The following is a 19,184-nucleotide window of genomic DNA, read 5'->3' on the forward strand; positions in this document are numbered from 1 at the left end:
AAGGCTTATACTTGGTTTCATGCTCTGGGGGCTGTGGCTGTTTCCTCCTTTCACAGAAGTCTCCCCACGCTTGCTTTGCTAAATTGAGTTTCAGATCTTTAAGTCACAAGACTACAAGTAAAAAATATCACTTGAATTATTCTTTCTGGTGCTCGGAAATAGGCTCAGGGCTGGATGACCCTCTTGGGAACAAATAACCCATCTGTGGTCATCTGCTAAATCCGAGTAGAGAGCTACTGTTAACCTTGCCTACTGTCAATGTCACTTGAAGAGCAGAAATATTTTTGGCAAAGGGAAAATATGTTTTACCTAACTCAGATTTGCATTCGCAGAGAAACTGGGGATGTTTGGGCTTTTATTTTCTGAATAGGGAGGGGGAATAGTGCTTGCTATTTCAGCACGTTGATGCGAAGCACAGAATTAATTTTGTGAATTAAATAACTGCAATTCCGTGCCAACAGTTAAGGGGAGATCTGCTCAGCATGCCATAGGTGGAAACAGGAAAAGAAATACTAGATACAGTTGTTAATCAGTCTTCCCCCTCGCTGGCTGAAGAGACAGATCCTCCCCGCGTTCCTAGAGAAATGTGGAACACAAAGCTTCCAGTAAATACGTTCACAGTGGTGACATTTGGGTTTCACTGCCATGTTAGGTTTTCAAAGACATCAGTTATGTGTACAGTGTAGATATTACTGTAAGAAGTGATCTGGCATGTGGAAACAGGGAAAAATGTTCCTTTTCAAATGGAACATACAGGGCAAATAAGGCACAGTTACCGTGATAGGACCTTTCCAGCTGAGAATGTCAAGAGGAAACACTATTCAAATGGCCATTTTAGCACTTTGCCTAAAAATATCTTTTGATTCTTTCTCTATCTCTCCTTTTCTCTTCAACCTTTTCCTTTCCATGTGCTCCCTGTATCCTGCACCTTCATACAGTCAAATCATCCGACCTGGCCCGGCTGCTGGCTTTACTTAGCCTGCTGAGGGGTCTCATATCAGTGGCAAGTTCAGCAGGTGCTGAAGGCCCTTCAATTTCATCGCTCACCGCCTCCTCTTCTTTCTTCACCCCTGGCTCTTCCTGAGGTCTTGGCTGCTCTTCTCGTTCCTCCTTCTCCCCTGCTCTTACCTTCTCCTCTTCTGGTTCCTTCGCTTGTGCATACGATGGTAACCTCTCATCGAATGCTCTGGAGAGATCTTCCAATGGTCCCATCCCAATCTTCTCCTCAAACTCGTTGAAGGCTGATGGAAGGGGACTGGGCTCAACTCCTACTTCTGTGAGAGGGAAATAGTGCGACACCGGCTTCTCTTCTTCCAGCAGCTTGTAGCCTTTGGCCTTCGGGATGGAGGTGACTGCGATGGCATGGAGGGGCTTCTCTGGGACCTCCCCCAGCTGTTCCTCTGCTGGTCTTCTCAGGGCCCTCCGGATCCTTTTCATGATCAAGTGACTGATCTCCACCAGGTTGAGGAAGAGGGACACGGAAGCCACCACCAGCATGAACATGATAAAGATGGTCTTCTCTGTGGGCCTGGAGACAAAACAGTCCACAAGATTGGGACAGGGCCACCGCCCGCAGCGGTACAGGGGGAGAATTCGGAAGCCATAGAGGAAGTACTGACCGACTATGAATCCCACCTCAAAGAGGGTTTTGAAAATGATGTGGAAGATGTACGTTCTCAGGAGGGTACCCTCCAGGCGAAACTTCTTGGACCCGTCAGGGTTGTTGCCTTTGTTTTGATTTGGAGCCAGGGGCAGCTTCTCTTCATCCACCTCAGCTTGCTGACGCCTCTCGGCTTCCTCCCTCTCTCTCCTCTTCTCCTCCATGCGGACATGGTGCACCGCATGCCCAAAGTACATTAGCGAAGGCGTGGACACAAAGATGATCTGCAGGACCCAGAGGCGGATGTGGGAGATGGGGAAGGCCTCATCGTAGCAGACATTCTCGCAACCAGGTTGCTGGGTGTTGCACACAAAGTCTGACTGTTCGTCTCCCCACACTAGCTCAGCAGCTGTTCCCAGGATCAGGATGCGGAAAATGAAGAGCACTGTGAGCCAGACTCTCCCGATGACAGTGGATTGCTCGTTCACCTGCTCTAAAATGTTCCCCAAGAAACTCCAGTCACCCATTTCTTACTGTCTAAGGAAAGAAAACAGAAACAGAATGACCACAAATTACGCTAAATTTAAAAGACTTCAGGTTTTCCCACTGATGCCTTTTGTTGCTTTCAACCAGTATTTCCCTAATACAGTTTGAGAACAGAAAGAAGGTTGCTCGCTTATTTGCCTGATCACAATGATTTATTAGCAGGAGGAGAGCTGGGAAGCCAGAGCAAACTGCTTGCTAAATTCTTTCTTCCCTGGCTCTAAATGGGCAATTACTTTTCAGCCGGGGGAGTATATTTATCTCCTTTTCCAGGTGAGAGTCTTCTGTAGTGCCTTGTAGGCTCAGTTGCTTGAGCCTGCTTAGATTTTGTACACGTACAAACACTCACCAGCAGTACAGTGGAACAGATTTATCAGCATGCGGCTGCAGCGGTTAGAAAACAGAGGGAAGCTTTCAAGCACCCAAACTCTGCTGCACCAAAACCACACACGGGTCAAACAGATCTTGAATTGGTGCCCATCCTACACCTACACCAACCTGAATTCTCTCTAGGTTGCATATATTAATTCTGCATTAGAAATCATTCTGTTGGGCAAGAATAGCAATTACAACACCATTACGATGTTAGCAATAATGTATAAGCTTCATAACTACCATATATACTAGTTTTGCTATATAGCATGCATTATATACAATATAATTATTAGGTGGTGTTGGGGCTATTCTTTTATCCTCTTCTGAAGTCAGTTGCCACACTGACATTGGAACCAACCTGGAGAAAAACACAAAGGTCTATAACCAGGACCTGAAATACTATTTTCTCTCTCTAAAATGTCAGTGCTGCTACCTCCGGCTCACACAGAGCTGGATGCCAGCTGCAGATACCCTACTGGAAAGCTACGAAAGTAGTCCATTTTCAAGTAATGCACATCAAACATTAGATCTGTCATTATTTTTGCATGACAAGTTATTATGGTGAGGCCAGGACTTCATCCCACGTATCCTAAACTTCCCACTATGTAATTTTAGGCAAGGGAAGATATACAAATGAGGGAAATAAAGGGGAAACTTGTTTGGGATGGGCTTATTTAACATATTACAGCAGTCTGAAGCCTCTGAGGAATATGACAGTGATCCAGAAAGACTGACTTGTGGACCACGAAAGGTGAAACAGTGAAACATTATTCATAAAATAGCTCTTCACAGGGACCTGGAAGTTCATCTCTTAGATACTACCTCCATCTATAGTTTCTTAAATGCAGGCACACATACACAAGTGGTGGGAAAAAGAAGGTACAGTCAACAGCGTGGAAATCTGAGTATCTAATTTCCCTCCTCCTTCGGATACCACTGGGATATGTTTGTAATGCCATATGTTGCAACACACCAACGCATACCAGTCTGTTTCAACTACTGTGTGTGCATATTCACACATAGACAAACACACAAAATATTGAGAGTTCTATGGCTCTGGAGAATTTCAGGAATTTTCAACCAAAAAAATTCCTTCTGATGTCATTTTTCTAAAACTCATTTTCCCTGCCTTTCAACCTTGTAAAATTTTAACCCCAGACACTCATGTTAGAAAACGAAGAACAGAACGCAGTCCTTCAGCTTGCACAAACACCTTGCATGCGTAAGTGGCAAACATGTAATTAAATCACCGAAGAAAATTGCTACTTTCTCAGTCATTAAAGTTGTGTAAAAGAGTGTGTTAATGTCAGCACTTACATTAACAAGTCTAGCAGAAGATTACGCTGTTTACATACATTATCTAAACTGATTTAAACATTCTCTTTCTGCAAATTCACAGAGCAAAGTACACCCGACAGTTACCAATCATGTGCAACTCTGTAAAAAACATGACTACACACAATATAAACTCCATCGTCCCCCAGGCACCGCAGTTAACTCAATCCCTTTCTTTCTTTGTGAGTCACGCTGATATCCACAGTTACCGTTTGCACATTTCCACTGCAGCACGCAAGAGCGCCGTTCTAGATGTGATAAACCTTATCATACGGAAAACTCACTGTACAAGAGAAGGAAAAATGTCTCCTAGCTCCAACAAATGTCTCGCTTGCAGCTCGCTATGTTTGGCTAAACTCCTCCTGAGATCACTTCCGAACTAGTCACGTTTCTCAAAACTCTGCCATGACCATCCTCTCTATTTTCTGCAAGAGAAGTGGTTCAAGGTTGCTCAGTCAGTTCAACTGCAGGGAACGATTTTGGGCAGACTGAAGATGAGTGGTACAACCAGTTCAAATGCCTAGGATTCCACCTGTAAGCAATCAGCCCCTCAAGTCTCAAAAAAAGGTGCAAGCAATGAATTTAGGCGGCCACCCTTTCCCCTAAATTGCCTGTCGGGAGGAAAGAGCTGGAGACTGCCTAAGCCCACTCAGAGTCAACAGACTCGTGTTCTTAACTCACATGGGCTCGTGGCAAACCCCCCCAGATGTTGCAACCTGAGCACACTACCAGCGAAAAAGACTGTATAGGTTAAGGACGTTGAGCAAGCAACTTGCCGCTGTGAAAGGCTCCACCGAAGAAATGTGTCCCCCTCCTCTCTTGGCACTCTGCAGGGAAGAGTGAACTTTTGTCTCTCTTCTTCCCTACCCTAAAAGTCCCGATCTTGTCGCACGACTGAGCAGATATGACTGAATTGGCTCTGATGGTGGGTTTTAGTTGCCCTGCAATATTTAAGCTCCGAGCCAGACGGCTTTATGAAGTGAGTGACAGTTAGTGACGTGGGGAACAATAGGGAGAAAAAAATAGAGAAAGAGAGGCAGAGGCACAGAGAGGAGAATCCACTGAACATGAAAAAGCAGAGGGGGGAGAGGAACAGGCGACAGGCAGTGAAAACCTAATACAGGCATAAATGGGAGTTTGCACAGTTAAGCAGGGACCGAAGCATCTCTGCACTTCTGCTGTGGCTCAGCACAGCTCTGTGTGTGCCCCCACTCGCTGGTCTCTAGGTGTTGAGGTGTGACAGGTGAGAAGGGAGTGCCAACATCCCTGATAGTGGCAGAACTAATTGAACTGATTTGTTACTCTGCACCCAGCTCTGACAGCCAAGTCACATCGCTGACTTCCAGCACAGGCAGGCACTGAGGTACCCGGTCTGTATGTGGCATCGTCAGATACTTTGGACTGCCGTTTACCTTCTTTTACCCAGAAAAAGAAGCTGTATGGGAAAACTAGATCATCAGTTGATATTAATCAAAGCTGAGAAATACCATTTTTACAACCTTGCCTTTCAGTGTGTTTAGTTCTGCTTAGTTTTTCCTCCAAATGCGTCTTGTGCACGGACATGCATCAAAAATGGCTAAACCAAATTGTTTTGTTAAGGAGCACAGCTGAATTCCAGCAGCCCAGCAAACAGGAATGTTACCCCAGGCGCACTCGCCTACCCCCAGCCAGCTGCAAAAATGCTGGAGAGCCTGCAGAAGAGAAAAATCACAGGCTCAGTAACCGCATCTACAAGTACAGCTAACAGCCCTCTGAGTTTTGATTATAAGCCAAGGGATATAACTTTATTCTGAGGTGTTATTTTTGTAGCCTTTCTGTACGAATTGCCCAGAATGTGCTCCTGGTGTTCAGCTCTGAAGAAAAAGAGGATTACTGAAAGCAAGATCTGCTAAGCAACGGTACAGATACCAGGCTCATAAAGTGATGAAGCAGCAAGTAGCTCTCCTCTCTCTTTATGCAGACTCAACACTGAATTTAATTCCCCAGAATGGCATTGGGAGACACTCTGTCTCTAGAAAAGCTGCTATCTGAATGAGATATTATAATATGAGGGCCACAAAATTTTGTATCTCCAAACCAGTGGTTTCAGGCCTCTCTTCAGTGTTTCTGACCATTTGTGCCTATGTAAACTCAGCGCCTTATTTCAGCAGTTGTCTTCCCAAACAGCTTTTAAGCTAAGTTGCATAGCCCCAAAGTCCAAAGCACAACTGGAGGCAGAGATGATGTTATTTCAGACTGGATTTCAAAAGAGCTAAAGAATAAGTGAGAGATGGAAAAGAATCATATTTTGCAAGAGGGACCAGTTTGGAGACACCAAAGAAAAATCAACCTCTATGCATGCAGTTGGAATGAAGGTCATCTTCTGAACACCTTAATAAATCACGCTCTTATTAGAGACATAGTAGAGCTCTATACATGACACTTTTCAGCCTCTGCTATGTAAAGCATGGGAGTAGTCTTCCTGGAGAGAAGACACACAGAGGAGAAGACACAAGTCCAAAGAACTTGAAGTGAATAAGAAAAGGCACAGTTTGATCAACAAGAGGAATAAGGACAGTGAGGAAGAGTAAGGAATACTTTTGTTGCTTTGCTTCACTATATGCTACTCAGATAAACTATGATTAATACAGGAGTAACTGGTCATCACTGCCACCCTCATTCTCTCTCTGAGGAGCAGTAAGAGAGAGAGGACTAAATGATGCCACCAGCAGCTAACACCTTTAAAGAATGCCTGCAAGCTGGTGCATCACAGAGGCCAGATGGTTCAGATGTTAAACTGTCCATCCCTTTTCAGACTGAAACTGTCTTTTTTGAAAACTCGGCTCTGGCTGAATGTGCGTATCCCTTTCTGGGCCTTATCTCTCTAATATAACGAGCCAAAACCCAAATCTGGTATGTAACTACATGGCTGTAGTCCATCTCTAAATTACATCCAGCTACTGTCAGAGACATTTCCCATTAACGTTCTATCTGCCATTTGCAAACACTATCTAAATATCAAACCCTGTCTGGCAAGTTGCAGAACAGCTTGCAAGATGCAGCTGATACAGAAACTGTGTTCAAGTCCCTGATCGTTCGGTGTATGTTACCTTCATCGGAATGATCAGCGTGCCTTTCTTTGCTGTCACTAGGGTGCAGAGCCTTTAACACAGGGCACACTGAGTTTGCTGGACATTTCTAGTTTAGGGAAAACCTTTTCAAAAGGCACCACTGAGCTCTGGGGCACCAGCTCACTAGGGGCCCCTTCCCCTGAAGAAAATAGGCACAGAAAATGGCCTAAATGAAGGTGAAGATGGCCAGTGAGGGATTCCTCTTGTGCTGGGGCTACACAGGAAAGTAAGTGGTTGGTTTAGATGAGGATGAAGAGGAGAGGGCAGAGCAGGAGAAGAGCAGGAAGGGGACCTGATTCCCTCAAGCATGAGGATAATGCTGGAAGTCAGGGCTGCCTTTGTGATATGGAAGCCATGGCTGTGAAAGAAAGGAGACCGTAACACCAAAGGTCTAGAAGACTGGACCTCACACGCAGCATGCTAGATTTGCTGAGTCTGCAAAAGAACAGCCACACTGACAGTGCCGGACTGATAACGGCCAGCACTTAGAAACTGTGCACCCGGCCCAGGATTTACGCTTTCATTAGGCAACCTGTAGAAGCGCCAAGTAGTTCCACCACCAAAAACTGGTGCTAGAGAGAGTAGCAGCTAATGAGAGTAACACTGTTACAGTGACTTTTTTTGCCTTTGGGACTTCTCTTGCTTTCAAAGAACCATGGACATCTCCTGCACTTTTAAAATGTTATTTTGTTTGGAAAGAAGGTTACTTCATTGCTGACTTCTCGTCCTTTAGCTGCTTTGAGGCTGGTGACTGAGCTCTCATCTCTGGCACCACTGAGACTGTGAAGTCTCCACTGCAACTCAGCCTTTTGCTCAGAGAACTACGAGGTCACTTGGGGAATGAGGGATTTTTCATTCCAAACGGATTTCCAACACAGACATGATGTCAGGACAAGGCAGGGCCATGCTATTGAACAGCTCTGTTCATGCATGATAGCAGATTGTGCAATTATATAGCGCACAACCCTGGATAACGATACCTCTCCCTCAAACAAAGTTATCTTCTCCTGATCTGCTTAGCTAGAAAGTGGCACATGCTTCCTGTTCTTCTGCTGAGCACACAGACCTTTCGCTCATGGCTGAAGCTGAACACCAGATGTATTTGGGCTCCCTACAAGAAGCCGAGAGCTTTACCCAGCACTCTTGCTTGCTAGGCACTACCCAGCTCAGCAGGCCCCTGCTCTCCAGCAACATGTGTCTTTGTCCACCCCAGAGCCAAAGCCATCTATCTGCCTGATCGCCAGGACCACAGTCTCCCAGATTTCATTTTCTCTCTGCCACCTACTGGTCTCAGACATCACGTAAATGTAGCTAGCCCTGGGCAAATCTTTGGACAGAACTTGCCAGGTCCCTGCAAGGCTGGTAAATGTCACTGTCCACATTTTAAGGGCAGAACACTGAGATTTTTCCAGGACTCTCTCAGAGCCCTCCAGGCACTGGGGGATATAAATTGCTGAGGAATAGATTTTGCTAGGGAATTGCAAACAAACCATATATAAAAAAGAGAGGGAGGAAGATACAAAGCAGCAAGAAGGAGGGAAATTGGGTAAGTATGTAAGTAACGGGAAGGTTTGGGCAAGAACACGTGAGACGAGGTGCAGGCAGGCTCGGATTGTGCTGAGCCTCAAGTTGGGGATAAATACTCATGGGAAAGGTGTTTTTAATTTAAGGGGTGGAACAAAACTAGACAATGAATAAAGATAAGCAGGGCAAAAGTGGAATGCCTTTCAATATCTGTTTAACTTAAATGTAGTTCTTCTCTGAAAATTACTATTATAAGAGGACCTGGGGAATTGCAGGCCAGCCAGCCTAGCAGTGATACCCAGAGAGATACTGGAACCAATTATGAAACAATCGATTTATAAGTAGCTAAAGGACAATAAGGTGATAAGAAACAACCAGCAGGGAATTTTGAAGAACAAACCCTGTCAAACCAGGCTAATTTCCTTCTTTGACTAACAGGCCTGGTAGATGAGGAGGAAACAGTAGATATAAAATACCTTGACTTTAGTGAACATTTAGAAAATATCTATATGCAGGCTCCCAAAGCGGCAAGCAAAGGCATCATGCAGAGGGTACACAGGCTGAAGTATCATAATCAGGGGTAATTATCAGGTCTTCACTTTCCCGGCTGGGAAGATGGTGTCCCTGAAGTTCTGCCTCCAGGGCTGCCCAGTATTTCCTCGCATGTTTTGGACAACAGACTAGAGGACAAAACCAAAACGCTGGCAGCTGGGCTGGGGGGACGGCAGGTCCTCCTGAAGGCAGGGGGGCTGGGGTGTTCAGAATTCAAGAGGAACGTGAGGCACTGGAGAGCTGGGCTGCCCTCTGCAGAGGTGACTGCACCAAGATACGGTTCAGGAAAGGCAACCGCATCGATACCAATCGCAGACTAGATTGTAACCATTTCAGCAGCAGTGCAGCAAAGAAAGAGCTGGGATTGCACCGAAGATGAGTCTGTTAAGTGAGCTTCCCACAGAAAAAGACAAACCTAATTCTGAGATGCTTTAAGGGGAGTTTTGTGTATAAGGCAAAAGGAAGCAATTATTTTGTGCATTTACTCGAGACTGCTGAGCTCTCAGCAGGAACAGTGTGTCCGGTTCCAGGCACTACATTTTACAGGAGATGTAGACAAATTGGAGAGACTCCAAAAAAGAACAACAAATGATAAGAGATGCGAAAAAACATGACTTATAAGGAATGGATAAAATAACTGAGTTTGTTTTCTCTAGGAAAAGAACAACAGGAGGGGAGGCATGATAACAGTCTTCCAGCACATAAACATTTGTTATAATGGGTGGAGAGACTAAGCAGTTGTCCTCTACATTCACCAGAAGTAGAAGAAGAAATAATCAGCTTAATTTGCAATAAAAATGATATAGCTAAACATTAGAAAAACACTTTGCAATGGTAAGAATAGCAAAGCACTGCAACACACTGCTTGGGGAGGCTGTAGAATCACAGGAGGTTTTTATGAAGAGGTAAACAAACATCTGTTAAGGATGATCTTACCTCATAAGCAGGAAAACAACTGGGGGGAAAGGGAGGCTTGCTGAGGTCTTTGGTTCTACGGTTTTATGTAGGGCCAAAGACCTAGAAGAACCTGGGAAATATATTCAGTTAAAAAAAAAAAAAAAAAAAAAAGTATCTTGTCACCAAACTTGAAAACTCAGCCTGGACATCCTGGGTTGTCTACACCACCTGGTGCAATGCTAAACTGGGGAGATGCCAGCTTAGGTCTGTGAGCAGGTTGGCTGCATCAGCAAAGCACTCCACTTGAGTTAATTATCTCCTCTGGAGTAGGGCTAATTATCGGGGCAACGTGAAGCACAGTGGTGCTCTGCTGCTCCCCATGCTGGTGCTAGCTCAGTCCAGGCTACCAGAAGTATCTCCACACTGCCCTGCAAGGAGGGCTGTCCTCGGGGAAGCTTCAGGAGGGTCACTGCTTTGTTCTTTGACTTCAGTGATGGCTCTGAACACGCATTTAGAGGTGTTTGCTCACTGTAACCACATCTCAACCCATTTATTTGCTCACTGTAGTAACTGTAAGATTAAATGCCATGGCTTATTTAGAGCGTTTCATCTGTGCATTGACACTAAACTTGAAAAACAGGGTGTGAGCGAACCATGGCACTTCCAGCAAGAACCTCTTTCTGCCTTCAGTTCAGTGCTGACCTTTCCAGAGACCCTAATTTTATCGGAGGGCAGGAGGAACAGGAGCCACCCACCTCATCCCAGTGCAATTGCGGGAGCAGGACCAGCACCGCAGAGCCGGGGAGCAGCCGCAGCCGCGCGGGCTCCCGCAGCCGCAGCCGCTAGCGGGCGGTGTGTTCTCATTCATGCGCTGTACAGCGCCGGAGGAGACCGAGGGATGCTATGGATGAAGAAGGCGGCACAGTGTGTCCGTACGCTGTATCTGAACCCTGCTTTTCTCTTCCCTCACCCCTCATTTCTTACGGTTTTTTTTTCCCGCAGACACAAAAATAAGGCAAAGCAAACACAGGAAAGTCGCTGTGATCCAGTAATACCTATTGTGACTATGATTTTCATAGTACTTTTACAACGGTTAAATAGATGGAGTTAATCTGATGTGAAGATCACTTGTATGTCAATGATTTTACCTATAGAATCAGTGTAAAATTTGTTGACAATGCACTCTTTTTGCTAGTATAATCTGTATTTTCACTTGAATCTGCATCCCTTGTCCAGCAAATATTTCTCATGTGTACCAGCTGACCTGCATGATTCTCCCTTTAATAACAGCATGGTTAATAATAAAAACTGCATCGAGCTTACAAAGAATGTGTAAGGCAAAGGAGGTGAACTCTTACGTGTCAAAGGTAGGTGCTATGGTACAGGAGCAGCAGCGCAGCCAGGGCTAAGAAGACAAGAACAGTCTTTTAGACATGTGATTTCATGGATCGGCATGATTTCACTTAAAACTTGACCAAACTATTTCTAGAAATACAGACCTTTGCAACAGTGTCTTGGTTAGAAATTGTAAGTTCTCATGCCAGTGCAGATGCTATTTCTGAAGAGGTGCACCAGGGAAGGGCCCAGAGCTTGCAGGCAAGGTGTAGCACATCCATCATGGAGCCATCATACACAAAATGCCTTTCCTCGGTCCCCATATACCCTCCTCTTACCTGCCACTTTCTCTGGCCCCTGCCTAGAACCTACCACCTGGTCGGACATGGAGATGGAGCATATCAGCTGGAGGACATCACTAAGAAGATCTGAGAATAAAGGCACGCTGCGTACTGAGGTGGTCCATAGACTCCAGTTTCTCTCTGCATATAGTCTAGACTATGGCCCTTCCACCACTACTGAGATCCTCCTCAGAGAAACGGATTAACTGCTATCAGGAGTTGCAAGGTATCGGACCAGCTAGGGAACATGTTGCTTACAGCAAATCTGGACTATGTAAAGTGGATCCAGGGAAAGCAGTGACAAGCACCTGATAATACTTCTGGTAATAATTAATTGCTCCAGGCCTGCCAGTAAAAGAGGGGCTAATAATATCCCCCAGCCTCTTGAGGGGATGTCTCAATGTTTGTTTTATCAAGACTTCTTGTACAATCTCTTAACATCCTCAGGCACAAGGAGCTGGAAAGGACAAAGCTTCTGAAAGATCGGAGTAAGTGGGTATGTCTGGAAATGTCTCGTGTTGCCTCACTGTCCATGAGGTTTGTTGCCTTCCAGCCTCTGATGGGGGCTCATGCCCTACTCCTTTCCCCCTTCTTCTGGGCTCTTCTAATGCCACCGAGGCCTGCCGTGCTGAGTGGTGGGCTCAGGGCTCTCAGGAACCTTGTCACCACCCACTCTCCACCTTTATCTCCCTGCCGTGATTTCCACACTGCAGAATGATGTGGCAGAGGTGCGCTGTGCGTACGAGGTGTGGAGGTGGCCCGGGAGAGTCCACAAGCAGGACAGGGGAGCGGTGGGGATGGCAAAGCAGGCTGTTATCTGTTCCTCCAGTCCTGAGAGATGTGCATACCTGCCCTGTACTTTGGCTGACCTCAGCTTCCCATTTCCCACAGCAGAGCATGTTCCCAGCCTCTCTGGGGAGGACATCCGTGGGGACAGTTCCTGTTTCCCTGCCCTTTCAGTCATTTGCCTTCCTGAGCCTGATACGATTGTTTCTTTGGGCACAGTGTAAAAGATGCCAGCAAGGAACGGAAGCCTCTCATGCCTCAGCAATTTATTAAGAAGAAAAGGAGGTTATTGAACTTGGAAGCTGTTGAGCAAGTGGTTCTCTTTTCCTGATCAAGAAGATAACCTGTCCATAGATAAATCATCCATCCAAAAGGTCTTCAGCACTCTCTGGGACAACCTAGCCTCAAAGTAATAAACAGCCGAGTGGAGGGGGGCAGGGATTATCTAGGTACAGACCTGCCAGAGCATATAGATGATAGGGCTGAAGGGCTTCCCATTTGGAGACACCTATTGGGCGGGTTTTTTCTTCATCACTTTCAGCAGACTTCAACCTCTTGAAGTCCTGTGACTGCTCAGTGAATATGTTATTCGTAAGAGCAATATGGTTTAAAGCATTATCAGGATCCTTGTAAGAGAAGCATTAAGACTCTTGCGGGGGGGCCTGTCCTGTGTCAGACCTGGAAAAACTTTCGGCAGCTTTTCTGTGGCCAGTCCCACCTTGGCACAGCAGCAGTCCATCACCCTTCCCCAGGCCCTGTGCTACCAGGCCCCGTTGATTGATAAAGACTGTAATAATGAACGCAGCTATTCCTGCACGTAGTTCCTCAGCAAAACACAGGCATGTATTTCAATGGCCTGTGTCTCCCCAGTCCCTGAAGCTCTGAAGGGAGGGCACGAACCCTAACATTGCTGTCGGCCACCCTGCTTTGGCCCAGGGTGCAGCAGCTTTGGTGGGTGTCTGACCCCTCTGCTGCAGACCAGCTCCGCTGACCAGTGCTGGGAGTATTCAGCTGCAGCCCTGGCTCTTCCTTTCCAACGTCTGCCGTCCTTTACAGAAGCACAATATAGAAGTCAAGTCCATTCTAATACATCCTTCTTAGCTGCATGCAGTTGTGGCATCCCCTTCCATTTTATATTCACCAAGGCTCTGCCTGCCCAGGGAACTACAGCTCTAAGACACTGAAAAAGATGCTGGGATGGTTGGTACGACTGAATGTTAAAATCAATGGCTAGAGCCCTGAGAAAGGCTGAGCGGGCAGAAGTGGGGTAAAAAGAAAAAGTATTACCTGCTCGCTTGTTTGTGATTGTGAATCGTAATTTCCTGCTTAACAATATTCAGTGTTTGTGACTCGGTGGTCTAGTAACTAGATTGATGATTTGGGGCTGCAACAGATAACCAGACAACCCTGGAATATAGGAGCACTGGTTATCTGAGCGCTAACCAAAGAAAAAAATAAACATAAGTTATTGCTTAGTTTAACACACGCTGATGTTGCTAACTCAAAAATGGCCTTGAGGCTTTTAAAATGTTCTAAACAGCTTCCTCATTTTGCAAATCTAAAAAAAAAAAAAAAAAGAACAAAACCTACATTTCACTTCATCCTGATGGGTAAAGTGATGGCAGAAATGAGAGGCTGGTAGCACACTGACTGATCCCCAGTTAACTGCAGTTATATGAAAGGAGAAGATCCAAAGTGGTGATGCAATGGTTTGAAAGACATGATGCTTTAAAAATCCTGTTTCCCAGCTCCAATTAGCATTCTGGGCTAAATCAACAAAAAGAAAGGATTTAAATAATAAAATATAAATAATCATTGAGAACTGCTTAAAAAAAATTTACTAGACATCAAAAATGCACAACTCTCCAGTAAAGAAAGAATAGTGTAATTGAAAAAACACAACCAGATTTAAAATGGAAATGGGGGTGGCTTTAAGTAAGTAAAACACATATAACAAACAGTAAGAGGGCAGAAGCTGAACGTAAATTAGAAGACAGGAATTATTAAAAAATTATGATGGAAGTGAAAGGGAAGAAAAAAGACTGACAAAGCTATTTTTTTAAAAAGTAAATTAAGAACAAAATGAGTCCTAATCATGGTATTGATCTGTTATCAGATGGAAATGTTAGATTATTCAATAATAATGCAGACAAGAAAAATGAAATCAATAAGTATTTATATCCTACTGCTGGGAAAAAAGAAAGTAGATGATGAAGACATTGTTGATGACATTTCCATTCTTTCTCCTCAGAGGAATTAAATACCACCTACTACAATCAGGCATTTTAAATCAGCAGGACTGGATACCTTGCACTGAAACTTCTTTTTTTTTTTCGTGTTTTGTTTTTTGTTGTTTTTTTTTTAATAAGCTGCATAGCATGTCTCTGCACTATTCATGTTGATTTTCTGTACTTCTTGGTGCAATGGATAAGTCCTGAAGGAGAAGAAAACCCATAGTCTGGCATTTTGTAAAGACTATGTGGAAGGGCATAATTATTTTATAATTATCTCATAACTGTAATTACTCACAGGTAACTACAGACCTGTGATAGGATCTCAGACCTGAACTAAATAATAAAGTGGCTAACAGGGAACACGGACTAAAAGGAGGGAAATATAACCAAAGGCAATCAACACGAGTTTATAGAAAACTCACCTCATCAAAGTGTGTTAATACTTTTCTCTGAGGAAGTTGCATGCTAAATGTAACAAAGCTGGTACAATATACTGAAGATCCTGGAAGGCAGTTTCCCTTCTATCACACAGCAATTTGATTAAAGAACTTGCTTGACATACATATAAGATAGCAGTCATTAAAGAGATTATAAATGACCTATCAGGCTGGTTCCAAAACACAACTGAGAACTAGAAGGGACTGTTTTGTTTATAGCATGTTTGTGCATGATCCTGGAAGCTGCTTGGCATCGCAATATTTTTAGTGAATAACCTGGAAGAAAACATCAAATATTTTGCAAATGTCACCAAGTCCAGGAGAGGGATGAATCAGGAGAGGGGACTGCTGATCTAGAGCAGCCCTGATGGCACAGTGAGTTGGGCAAACACAGAAAGGGTTTGCTTTAGCACAAGGAAGGGCAGCCTTGCACGCCCACGAGGAGATTGGCTGTAGCTCTGCTGTTGGGAACTTTGTCCCGGGAAGCAGTGACTCCGCAGAGGACTCTGAGCTCAGGGTAGCTCAGGAGCTGCATATGAGCTCACAGGGCCACACGGTGCTCAATAGGGCTAACGTGACCCTTGGGTGTACACGTAGAGGCAAAGTGTGTACATGTATCACCGCAGTCCTGCCTGGTTTATTCTCCAGTTTTCATGAAAGTCCTCTGCTGTCAAAATCTCCCCATTATGTGTTCTCCATTATCCCTAATTCAGCAAATTAGGAAGAGCTTTTGTTTTCTGGTTCAAAAGTCAGCTTACTTTAATGACTAGCTTGCCAGCTAGAATGGCAAAGGTACCCGCCAGGACTGTCTTCTCCCCTCGTACTGATCACATGAGATCTTAGATCTACACGTGGGCTGCTAGTGTGTAATCTTAAAGGCTGAAATCTGCTCATCTCTAGTCCAGCTCCCAAAAATAATTTATGATCTGAAAGTGGTGTCATGAGTGGCGATGTACAGCATCATCCTGAGGATTCTGGCTCATACATTTGATAAGATGGTCCCATCTATGAGCAATGTCTCATCTCATTCCTGGGAAGATAGCACCTATCTTTGCTGCCCATATAAGGGAAGCAGTTTGAAGGACACAGGCAAGACCATGTGAGAAGCAAACGTCAAGCAAGAAAACTAGAATTACTACAAAGCAGAACGAGAATAGCAAAAACCACTCAGCAGAACACAAAGCAACAAAGACACTGGCAGAGCACCATCCACACGTGCCAAAGGACAGCTCACAGATGACTTGAACGTAGATCCTGCCTCTTTCAAACTTAATACAGACGATGCTCCACAAAGCACCTAAGTGCATTTGTATCAAAGGGTACCACGATCAGCACTTGAGCTGTCTATAGCAGACCCATATCTGTCTCGCATGAGGGTGCCAGCACGTTTGCTGTAACAAACATGTAAACATCATCTGTAACTGTAAACAGCATCTCCTGCTTGTTACTGTACTGTTTCAGCTCCATTTACTGGACTACAAATGCCAATCCTGGCGAGCTGTCAATGAACCTACAAAGACTTATGAACAACCGGCCACCAACCACGTACCCAGACTAGACCCGAAAATACAGACACTCCAGCAAATTCTCTGGAATGCTATTTGCTGCATACACTGTCATGCCTGTCGAAAGCCATGTGACTCCTACAAGTAGATTTTAATTTAGCTGGAAATTGACACTTGCATTAACAGGTCTCCCTGATGCCAAAGACTTTAATCGCTGGTGACTAAAAGGTCAAAGGCTGGAACCACTTCATTTCCTGCAAACTAGTCCAGTGATGTTATACTCCGTGAATGTATTGCCTAATCTGCCAAAGCATGGCAAACATGGAAATGTCCTAGAAAACATCTGTCCTGGGAAAGGCAAAGGCTGCCAAGGAATTAAGGAAAGGGTATTGATTTCTTCTTTTCAAGAAAGGATGCCTGGGCTTGCTTGGGCAAAAAGGCAAGCAAGGGGCAATGAAAGTCTTCTTCATGGAACAACAAAACAAAATAAATAATGTAGGCTTTCTGTTAGTGCAGGGAAGAGGGCAGGCTCAGGCTGGGACTTCTAGAGGCAGCATTTAATCTAGCTTGCGTCCCTCAGAGAGAAGATAAAACTGCCATGGAAGGAAATCTGTGAAGATGCCAAGTGCTTCTGATGATCCAGGCCCAGCTCTCCGTTTTAGGGAAGACATTGAACAGTGACAAAAGTTTACTTGGGTTTGGTTGTACGTAGACCACACATCCCCGACCTGTGGAAACCACTGCCAGCGACTGGGTCTGAGCCCCGGAGGACTGTGTTTATCCGAGAGCACTCGGGGTTTCAGCAGCTGTGTGTTTGATACAGTAAGGGGAACGGGCTTCTCGGGAAGGATTTCTACCCAGGCAGCAAAGTCTTCTTGCAGCAGGGACTGGGAGTTCTTTTTGAGTCATTAACTCAGCTGTTTCGCACAGCAATAAACCCTAGATAAGGAAACAGCCAAGAGCAGTTACCAGAGAGGGGTGGGGTAGAACAGAAGTCCCTGCCTCAGTTCCTGACAAAACCCTTCACTTTTACTCCCCACAATTAGATATCCACCGCAGTGGCACAAGTCATCCGTGAGCAGAGGCAGCCCTGGTACCATTGGATACCAACCCAGGCAGTGGGGTCATGGCATGTTTCTGGCAAGAGCCATCAAAGCCAAAAGCTCTAAGGACTGGAGAAAATCTCCTGGGGCCTGACTGTGCAAGCACAGCCGTCCCGACCGTGTGCTGGCTTGCAGTGATAACATTGTGTGCTGAGGTTGGCATGCAATCCAGGTGAAGTCACAAGAGGAAAAGCTTCCCACCCGTGTGGCCTCAGCAGTCACATCCACAGCTCCTCGCCCGCTTACCGCCCCTCACCACACTCCACCCAGCTAGCCCTCCAGCACCACAGGGATCACACTGCCCTGCCTGGCTTTCTTCTGCTGTGTTGGGGTAGGGCTGGCTCTCAAGTGGCCATTGTGTTTCCTAGGAAGTTGATTACAGCAAGTACCTGCTCATACCAGCTGTGCACAAAGGCTTAGAGCCTCTGCTGGTGCCTATTAATATCGCCCCAACCTCCATCTGCATCAGTGCTCATCTTTCCAGCACTGTTCTTGGCAGTTTCTAATGGTATATTGCACCATCAACTCTTCCACATGCACACTCTTGGCTTCCAATAAAGTTTAAGTCTGTGGGGAATAAGGTAAGAAATGAAGCAAAACTCTGGCATCATGGCAATATAGGTTTTCCACAAAAAAATTTAAACATCTACTGCAGAGGAAGGAAAGTACTCATCTTGTTTGGCTCAGAAATATCTAAGAATACTATATGTAGGAAACCCACAGAAGTATAGCCAATATACACAGAAGAAATATAGGATACTAATACAAGGAAAATAGTGACCTGCCTAGTGGCTGAGGGAAAGGCTGTGGATGTTGTCTACCTGGGTCTTAGTAAAGCCTCTGACACTGTTGCTCACAGCATTCTCCTGGAGAACCTGGCTGCCCTTAGCTTGAACAGCTGTGCTCCACGCTGGGTTAAAAGCTGGCTGGACAGCTGAGCCCAAAGAGTGGTGGAGAATGGAGTTACATCCAGCTGGCAGCCGGTCACAAGTGGTGTCCCCAGGGCTCGGTGCTGGGGCCAGTTCTGTATATCAATGATCTGGACAAGGAGGGGATCAAGTGCACCCTCAGTCAGTCTGCAGATGACACCAAGCTGGGGGGGAGTGCTGATCTCCTTGATGGCAGGAGGCTCTGCAGGGGGATCTGGACAGGCTGGACCGATGGGCCAAGGCCAATTGGATGAGGTTGAACAAGGCTCAGTGCCGGGTCCCGCACTTGGGTCACAACCACCCCACCAGCGCTGCAGGCTGGGGCAGAGCGGCTGGGAAGCTGCCTGGTGGGAAAGGGCCTGGGGGTGCTGGCTGGCGGCCGCGGCTGGGCAGGAGCCAGCATGTGCCCAGGTGGCCCAGGCGGCCGACAGCATCCTGGCTGGTATCAGAAACAGTGTGGCCAGCAGGACCAGGGCAGGGACCGTCCCCCTGTGCTGGGCACTGGTGAGGCCGCACCTGGGATCCTGTGTTCAGCTTTGGGCCCCTCACTGCAGGAGGCACGTTGAGGCGCTGGAGCG

General features: G+C 45.8%; 1 protein-coding gene across 1 annotated transcript; it reads right to left on the reverse strand.

Moving 5' to 3' along the window:
* Positions 1–291: 291 nt before the first annotated feature.
* GJA8 (gap junction protein alpha 8) lies at positions 292–4,665 on the reverse strand. Its single transcript, XM_037377317.1, has 2 exons — positions 4,630–4,665; positions 292–2,137 (listed from the first exon to the last, which is right to left on the reverse strand). The coding sequence occupies exon 2, from the start codon at positions 2,125–2,127 to the stop codon at positions 931–933; it is 1,197 nt and encodes a 398-aa protein (XP_037233214.1). The 5' UTR covers positions 2,128–2,137; positions 4,630–4,665; the 3' UTR covers positions 292–930.
* Positions 4,666–19,184: the final 14,519 nt, after the last annotated feature.

This window comes from Falco rusticolus, chromosome 2, assembly GCF_015220075.1.
Source record: "Falco rusticolus isolate bFalRus1 chromosome 2, bFalRus1.pri, whole genome shotgun sequence".
Classification (NCBI taxonomy): domain Eukaryota; kingdom Metazoa; phylum Chordata; class Aves; order Falconiformes; family Falconidae; genus Falco; species Falco rusticolus.

Excerpts from the sequence above, each read along its gene's own strand:
- GJA8 (XM_037377317.1), bottom strand. The coding sequence starts at position 2,127 with ATGGGTGACTGGAGTTTCTTGGGGAACATTTTAGAGCAGGTGAACGAG.